A 9,498-nucleotide genomic window follows, 5' to 3' on the forward strand; every position below is an offset into this window, starting at 1 on the left:
GGCGGCTTCTCCCTTCTCCCCAGCCCGCTGCCTGAAGGGAACGAAAAAGTGAAAGGAAGGGAACAGCATCTTTTTAAGTGAGGAAGGGGTGAGGGACAGAGCATGAGCTGCGCTTCTGTGTCTTCAGGAAGAGCATCTAATTCTGTTGCCATGTGCGTGCCTTTTAAAAAGAGCATCTCCACTTTGAGCGTAAGCCTTCCCCTGAGTATTTCAGCACTACAGTAACCCCACAAGTTATTCTGCTCTCTGATGGTTATGTGCATTAGGTTACCCCACTATTATTTATGAGGTATTTGGGGGCAACAGTCACAGAAACTGAAAATGGTGATCTTGTACAGATCCTTGTTGAAGACCACTGTCATTCCAGAGCAGCCAGGACATCTTAAATAGTGGAGGCTCTCATCTTTTAATTACTATGTCACGACTCGGTTAAAAATTTGAAGGAAAAATGTTAAAAACAAGCAAAAAAACTACATCTGGATAGGATACTTGAAACAGCCATCTAAAGAACAAGCACAGAAATCCCCATATGCGTGATTATTTCACTGTATTCAGAGATAGTAACACATGCTCCTTTTCTCTTCTCCCCTTTTTATTTAGGCAAAGGAGGTAAAAATAGGCGACGAGGTAAGAATGAGAATGAATCAGAAAAAAGAGAACTGGTGTTCAAGGAGGATGGGCAAGGTGAGTTTTTAACTATAGTCTGACAATGTCATTGTTTTCATCAGATACTGTAACTGATGTACATTGATACACAAAGAAGATATGTAGATGTCTTGAGAAATACGAAGTTATTGTGCTATAAAGAGGTGTTACTGGGGTTGTATTTGAATTCTAAATTACATACTTGAGTGTAGGAGGAAGACATTAGCAGAAGGAAAATTTTTAAATAGCTTTGCTGCTTAAGAACGATGTTTGTCTCTCCTCTTCCTTACTGTGATGCCATGTGTAATACAGTGTGTATGTAAAATTTCCCTAGAAGTCCTTGAGCAGCTCTGTGTGAGGATCAGGAAGAACGTGGCTTAGGTGATGTAGTTCAGTGCTGCCAGTGGTTGTCTCTGAGATGCACAGTCCCACTTTCTGTTTTATACCAACTGGAACTGCTTCTTGGATCCTGTGACAAGTTCTCCACACCTGGCAGAACAGTTTGTCTCACTGTCCTCCTGCTGTCCCCTGGCGGTTTGGTTGAATTGGCTCCTGAGTTGGGACATCTAACAGTTTTAAACCAGGAGCACTAGGTCAGGTCCTTACATGGATGTTGTCAAGTAGAGTAAGCTACAAGAGTGTTCAGCTGGAGGGTGATGAGTAGGATTCCCTTCTCCCGTGCTTTGTGGTGACAGTGAGATCACGTCCCTTTTGGCCTACCCTGGCTTGTGTGTCATGCTCTTGTTGCTCACGTATACACAAGGACTTGCCTAGTGACCAATTAATCAATTGGCTTGTTTGAAACACAGGAAGAGTACTGATTTAAAACACTGTAAAAAAAGTGACCACTGAACTCATTCTTTTTTTAAGCTCTTTCTGATATTCTGAAGCAAAAAAGGAGTTGATTTTGATGCACCTGTAGAACATAAAATCCTTTTCATCTCCCAAGCAAAATCTACTTAATGAAACATCATTTTCAGTTATTAATAGCCTCATGTGTGGCTTGTTGGACTATCTAACTTGTGCTAAGGAAAGATTTTAGAATACTAAAATACAGCTCCACCTAATTGAGAAATTACTTTTTTCCTGGCAAGTATGGACAGTCAGATAATGTTATAATTCTTACAAGCTTTACAATAATAATGTTACAATTCTTACAAGCTTTATTATTTTTAGTTAAATGGTAATACATTATACTGCAAACTTTAACAGTATGTGAAGTGTTTCAGTAGTGATTTCTGGAACTCTGTGAGGGAAGGAGATGAAATACAAGGTGAGAGATTGAGGGTGGGTGTTGGAGGGTGGGTGTTCAGCTCTCATCTGAAGCCTGGTCCTTGCCTTTCAGGCAGTTTCTGAGAACAGCAGAACATGTCCTTACAAAAGCAGCATTTTTTTCCCCACAGTCTCTGCAGGAGGGATTGAGAGTATCAGTATACAGGATGTGCTGCTTTCTTCTCTTCCCTCAGTGACAGCATAAGATTTTATCACTTAGCACAGGTGCTGTGATGTTGTCATAGTTTCAAACTCTGTGTGTGACTTGACAGCTCCAAAAACTACCTGTAGTAAGCATTTCAGAGGGAACAAGAGCATGGATACTACCAAGAATGAGCAACATTTGAAAGTGTTAACATCAACAATGATATGAAAACTGTGATATATTCAGCGGCCTGTGTGGCTGATGAAAGCTTCTGTCAGCTGTCCATGTTTGCTAAAATGTTACAGCAAATTTTGGCTACAGTAGCAAAAGTTACTGGTTGTTTCATAAAAGCCACTGTATTTGCTTAGTTGTTTTGCTCTGGCACTTAGTTCACAGTTTAGTGGTGGACTTGGCAGTGGTAGGCTAACAGGTGGACTCAATGATCTTAAAGGTCTTTTCCAACCTAAATAATTCCATAATTCAATGATTCTGTATGTTACAATCTCTTTCAGAATATGCTCAAGTGATCAAGATGTTAGGCAATGGAAGACTGGAGGCATTATGTTTTGATGGTGTGAAACGGTTATGTCATATTAGAGGGAAACTAAGAAAAAAGGTAATTCTGAAGCATTGCAATAGAGAACAGTGGCATTATGCATGATACGTAATTGTGAAAGTTCACACATTACAAAGTAGCTCATTACAAAAGTTAATATTTCCACTGTACGTAATATCTTAAGCTTATTTTTCGATAGTAAACTAGTTTGTTCTTGTTTTGATGATACACTTGTTTGTATTGCTGGCACAGAAATAGGCTTTGGCTTTTGAGCGAAGCTGGCAGTTGAAGGGCTGCCTTTGGATGTGTGTATTTTATGGGAGATGTTTTTTTTGGCTGCTTATGAAATGTGCATTTTTTACATTCTTGAAAGTTATATGTATATGAAATATCAAAAAGCTCCCTAATCGTAGGTGGGGAACCTGATAACTGTTTGGAAAATCAGCATGTTTTGTCTGGAACTAGGTCAATAATGAGCTTAGCAGGAGAACTTCTATTAACATGAAGATTTACACCCAGCATAGGAAAATTAAAGTGTAAGAGGGTTGTCTAAAGCCACTGGTTTTGTATGCTGTTTCCCAAAACCAGTAAGAATCAGGGTTTGATAGTTTTGCTTAGTTTGATCTGGGGAGGAACTGAATAATTATCGTCATCTCACCAGGTGTCTTATCTGAGAATTGTTCAGTAACGGTGGTTTGGGAAGGTTTCTTTGCAGCTTCCCACAGGCATCATTTCATTGTTGACTTCATCCGTTCCCAAAATACTTTCCTGCAAAGCTGATCTGCAACAGTGTGTACCTTCCAGGAGGTCAGGTGTATGTGTCTGTATTCTTAACTTTGCCATCTTCGGGTGGTGTCCCCTTTTGCCCTTGTCAGATATTACAGCTTTCTGTCCTCTGCTGGTGTGTGTATGGTACAGAGGAGGTCCTCTCAGTCTATTCCAGATAAAAACAGACATTCACTGCGTTCATTCTGGATTGTTCCATCTGCTTGGTTTTGGAGACCAGTGAATCTTGGTATCAGAGTGAGCCCTGCTAGCTGCTGCAATACACTGCAGTAAACTGTTGAAGGTAGTAGAGAATGTGCATAGATAAATGCTGAGTGCTGCAGAATTATTTTCTTGCTGCAGAAAGCATCACTTATCTGCTCCTCATGTCTAAAATAAAGGAAATCTCAACTGAAATGTATTTAATCTCAAGAAAAAAAAAAAAGCTCATGTGAGATAGAACTATCTTGTGCATTTAAATTAGCATGTCCTGTTTTGCAGGTTTCTGGCTTTGGTTTGACTGATTAGCACAGTCAGTTACTAGAAACAACTCCATTCATTTTCCTGTGCTCTTCACTGTGTGTGTCCATCACCCCTTTCATCTGTTTTTTCTTGCATTTTTTGCCCCTGTGGAGCTCACCTCACAGACTGGTGGCCTCATGGATTATTTCTGTTCTCTCAGAAGTTACGACTTAATGACCATGTTGTTGGCTAGATGCTCTTCAAAGAAAATTGATTTACCTTAGTAATAGCTCGATATCATGTGAAATAATGTGTCTTTGAATATTTATGACCTTGGTTTTGCTGTTAAAATATAAAATTGGGTATCTCCAGTTTACTGGTTATAAAGTGAAACGTTGGCTGTACTGAAATTTTTCATGTCTCTCAGTAAACTTAAATAGCAGTTTGACTTTTTCGTTATACAACAGAAGTTGAGTTCCTGCAGTGTAACATACATTTTTCTCTTTCAGGTTTGGATAAATACATCTGATATTATATTGGTTGGCTTAAGAGACTACCAGGTAAAAATTCAGTGTCATTTGCCAATGAATAATATCTTAGAACCAGCTTCATTTAATGCTAAATTGCAGCAGATACTGTGAGGAAATTCCCATCTAACTCTCTTTGAATTTGTATTTAGTTATGCTAAATCATGACTTTTAGTTTTGTCGCATTACAGAAAGATTGTCATAAATAAGTAGATGAGAAATCCTGGTTCAACTTGTTCTTCTAAATTGCACCCTGAGTCTTTGCGAGTGAAGGTGCTTCCTGGCATCACACTGGCATCACTGACTTTTTGTTGTTGTTGTCAGGTGTAGCTGTTTAATGCTTGTGTCCTGTGATATAAGGGAGATTGAGCCAAGCACAAAATATTTTATTGTGATAATCAGAATTTTTGGTAATTGGAATTTTGGAGCCTTGATGTTTAGGCTTTTACCTTAAGAGGCCAATTGATCAGTGATAAGTTTCTACTTAAATTTCAAAAAATAGAGTAGCATAATTTTGCCCAATATAAAGGTTGATGGGAAACAGTTGTCAGATTTTCATTAGGAAGATGCTTTTTCATGAATGTGAATGGTGTGTCATCAGTTGTCTGAAGACAGATTCCGTTTCTGAAACACGTTACAGTTGTAAAGCGTTTATGATACTGTCATTTACTGTGTACATTAAACTGCTTAAAACTAGGAAGTTTTGACACTTTCTGACTGACCACCAAACACCTCACTGTGTGCGTTCTCTGAAGAAAGATTAATTTCAAAGGCATTAAACAACTTCTTAAATTACTTAAAATAGGAGAAAATTAAGTTATCACCCCAAATAAATTAAAACAGTGTACAAATGAGCAATTTCTGCTTCCCATTTAAAGGAACGGGAGGGGAAGAAGGAGCAAGATAGTCTTATATAAATAACATACGTGTGATTCTTCTGTAAGTAATATAGGTGTTACTAGCCTGCTGAGGTTAATAGGGGTTTTTTTCTTCATAGATGACTAATACATTCAAATAAATTCTTATTTAGGATAACAAGGCTGATGTTATTCTAAAGTACAATGCAGATGAAGCCAGAAGTCTGAAAGCATATGGGGAGCTTCCAGAACATGGTAAGAATCTCTTCCATTCAAATGGGAAGTTCGTACTGGACAAGAACATTCAATCTGTCTGGACCTGGTGTGAGCGCACTCCTTAACTTCTCTAAATCCCATTTTAGCTAAAATCAATGAAACAGACACGTTTGGTCCGGGAGATGATGATGAAATCCAGTTTGATGATATTGGAGATGATGATGAAGATATCGATGACGTAAGTAGTAAAGATATATTTTGTGTCATATGCTTGAAACTGTCCCCTTTGGCAGTAAGCTCTTTTTCCTTGATATAGAGCAAGTAAAATAGTACATGGATGTTCAGAATAGCTCACCTTCTCAGAGATTGCTTCAGAAAGTGGTGTGGACATACGCATGCCAGCTTTCTGTTCTCTCATCTATACTACAATCATCCTGTAGTTGACCTCTAAGCAAATAGTATGCTTGGTGTCATACTATTAAAACATACCTGGAGAGAGGCTTCTCATTACCCTTAAGATACCAAAGAGAAAATCAAAGTCATTTGACCTTAAAGACCTAGAGTTACTTAGCAGTGTCCATTCAAATCACTATGCTTGTGTACAGATACACGTATGTGTGTGCATGTGCACATGCACAAAGAGTTGCAGATGTACAAGTCGTCAGCTACATACATGGATGTAGCTGGGTATTTTCATACATTCAGTTCCTTAAAGGAGCTGAAGTACTGCTTTCTGAAGTGTAAGCACCTTACAAGCTTGTGATGGAAAGCAAAGTAGATGATAAAGGAAGGGTTAGCAGATGAGTAGGGTTTCCTTGCATCCCCTGCACGGCAGGGGACCTCTCAGGGTCAGAAAGACGTCTGAGAGTAGGCATAAAGATTGGTGGGTCAGCTTCTGTGCCACGTAGGGCAGCTGTGGCCAGCTCAGTCATAAATTGCTGATGCAAGCTGTGTTGGACAGGAACTGCTGGAAAAGGTTGCAGGTTATGTAGGTGTCCTGGCGGACTGAACTAACACTTAGAGGTTTTACCTTTCTGTTTCCTCTGTACTTTTAACAACCTCACTAAATAACAGTAACTACAGAAGCAATTGAGGGATTTTGTGTTCTTAAAAACCAAAGACTTTGTTTCCATTTTTGTTTACATAAAAATCATTAAAGGCTGCATCTTAGTAGTTACTAAAGTTTAACCATAGTCCTGAATTTACAGATTGTCGCCATCAGTTGTGTTTCTGCTTATCGCTAAGACTACGCACACTCCTACGCTGTAGTAGTAATATTGTTATAATTCAAATCATATAGTAAATTGCAGAATTAGAATGTGCTGTGAAATGTTTTCTAAGATGATGCGCTTTATTTTGCAGTTGACAGCGTGTAGGGTCAACTGGCTGAGAGGTTAAGTAGTAACTTACTGAGCCAGTGAGTTAACTTAATTGGATAGACTGTTCTAAGTGTATTATTATGTTTTAATTCTTCATCTTTTTAGTCCTCTCTCTCTCCGAGTTGGTAATATGACTAATCCTCTTTAAGTGCTAACATTATTTTGACTTTTTGAGGTTCTCAGTGTATGATTCATTAGATCAGATATTTTTGAAATATCTTGATGAATTTTTCTTCAGCCTTTTGAAAATTGCACTTTGGACCTGTCAGTGGTTGAGCTGACTCGAGATTTAGCTTACTGAAGCTAGAAACGCTTCCTAGTACTGCATGCTTTTAATAATGAAGCTATCATAAGACGTCAAAGTGATAAGTAGCTGTAGGAATACTGAAGTAATTAAATTTGCAAACTAATGGATCTTTGTGTGGGATAATGTATTTAAGTGAGTTTTTAAGCTTCTGTCAGCTATGCAATATAATATTAGTATCATGCTTTAGGATTAGGAAAAGACATCCAGAGATAAAATGTGAATAACCTCTGTGAGGATCATTCTAGTCTACCTAGAATGAAGTGTGGCTTCCAAGGTCAGAGTTAACGTGAAAGACCTGGTGGAATCTTTCCTTTGTTATTTATGTCAGAAGAATGGTTGAAAACCCATTCATTCTGCCACCAAATTGATTTGGTAGGCACTACTTAGGGGGGTTACCCTTAAACTCAGGTTTGGTTGCAGTTTGGAGAATCATGAGCTAATTTATGTGCACTATTGATGCATAGTTATATTGGCAGAATTGCTCAACTGTGTAACTATAGTGACAGTTGTGGTGAGGTCATAAGAGGAGAGTAATTGTTCACATGTTAAGAAAATGGGGTATGAGCTGAGGCAAAAGCAGTACAGTACTGCCTTCAGCAAGTCTGCTGTTGAACTGTAAAAATAATGTTAAAGAAAGAGCTACCTGATGAAAAAATGCATGTGAATTAAATGCATGGTGTGGTGTTTTTGCTTTTCAGATCTAATTTGGAACAGAGGTTTACATTCCGACTTTTTCCTCCAAGGATTGTTCTACATTGATATTTCGATTATTTTTTTCGGTGGAGTCCCTTTCTTTTAAGAAGACTGAAAATTCTCAGTAAAGAGTGTAGTTTGTTACATCAAAAGGATTTATTTTCAGTGTTTGTTTTAAAGTATTTATATTTCTTTAGAAACGGATAATGCTGGATTATCACAAAGGTTCAATGAAATGCCACAAATATTTTGTCTCTTCACCAATTAGAGCTTTTACCTCTGGATGTAAGTGAGATGCAGTGACATGGGCTGTAAAAGACTGCATTTTTCCCTCTTCTGCTTTCATCACTACAATTCCAGTTAAACTTGTATTTTGAAATAAAAAATGATTACCCTGTAATTATCATGGATTTTGATTAAATGCAAATGCCCAGTTCAGATTAGTATCAAATCATACTATGCAGTGTCTGTCCTTATACCCCTTGCCTTGATGTTAACTTTAAGAAGATTTTGATAATATAAAAGGAAGGCAGAAATGTGCATTTAAATGCATAATGCATGATCAATCTGCTTTTCACGTCTAGTAGCATGCTGCTATTTTTATACTGATTTTGATAATTAAAAACACTCATTATTTCAAAGATGTAAATTTGCCACAGTGGAGGGGTAGGAGAGAAGTAAAGATTAAAAGTAAGCAGCATCTCAAATCTGCAGTTGTTGAAAACTGTCTTGTTACGTGTTGTTGCAAGTCAAGCTGTAGTTGCAGATCACGAACACTGGGTGGCACCCGACTGAACAGGTATACATTGATAGACAGCATCAGCAGTTGGGTTTGTACTGGAAAATACATAAAATAGTTTTTCCCCAAAGCGAATGCTTAACATTCTTGGTATGTTAAACATGTAGAATATTTTTACATTATAGAAAAGGTTATGTTAAGACTAGAGTTTTATTTTAATCTTGAAATCCATACATTGTAAGGTACAATAGTAAAGCTTATGTGAACTTCAAATTAACAATATAAAAGAGAAATTAAATTTGTGTCAACCTAGGAAAAGAGTCTTTTCAACCAGAATAAATCGCTGAAACAAACTAATGGAAAGATTCTTCTCCACCTTCAGACAGAAGGAGTCAGTTAAGACGCTGAATAAAGACTAACGTCATCATGCAAATATTATTTTGTGGTAGCCTTAGTTTCTTTGTCTTCAATTATGTATTTAACAACTCTGAAAGCAGGTTAATGGAAAACTTCCTTTTGTGCCATAAAAATCTGGTTCTTGACACTTGTATTCGTAAACAGTCTTTTTGGTATGATGTAAAGTGACTACCCCAATAGATAAAACCAAAATGGCTTTAAATACGGAGTGGCCTCATTGCTTTACATGGTTTTTAATTATGAGTCCTGTGCTACAGCTGAACTTCCAGAGCTTTTGTGAAAATGTCTTTTTTCTTTCATGATAATGTCTATTTTCCGTTACATGGATCTGTTCTCTTATTCGAGGGATAATGTTTTCTTAGTATTAAGTCATTTTGCCAAATGTTTCATGGGTTTTAAATATTCGTGGTAAAATCTTGCTTAATATTGGGAAAAGATACTACCAATACAGCATTCTTAACTCCATTGATCTTAAAGTATATGAATTTACTGTCTTTGTATGCCTTTAGGGTTCAGTT

At 37.5% G+C, this 9,498-nt stretch overlaps 1 protein-coding gene across 1 annotated transcript; it reads left to right on the forward strand.

Annotated features, from left to right (window-relative positions):
* Nucleotides 1-600: 600 nt before the first annotated feature.
* Nucleotides 601-9,185, forward strand: LOC104413106 (eukaryotic translation initiation factor 1A, Y-chromosomal; the record flags this gene model as incomplete). The annotated part of the gene is made up of 6 exons (XM_010024019.1): nt 601-684; nt 2,575-2,678; nt 4,355-4,405; nt 5,403-5,484; nt 5,592-5,683; nt 7,830-9,185. Coding segments are annotated over 6 exons (419 nt in total), but the record flags the coding sequence as incomplete, so codon positions are not given.
* Between the last annotated feature and the right edge of the window lie 313 nt (nt 9,186-9,498).

The sequence above is a fragment of the Nestor notabilis genome, unplaced genomic scaffold, assembly GCF_000696875.1.
Source record: "Nestor notabilis isolate BGI_N333 unplaced genomic scaffold, ASM69687v1 scaffold11841, whole genome shotgun sequence".
Taxonomy (NCBI): Eukaryota; Metazoa; Chordata; class Aves; order Psittaciformes; family Psittacidae; genus Nestor; species Nestor notabilis.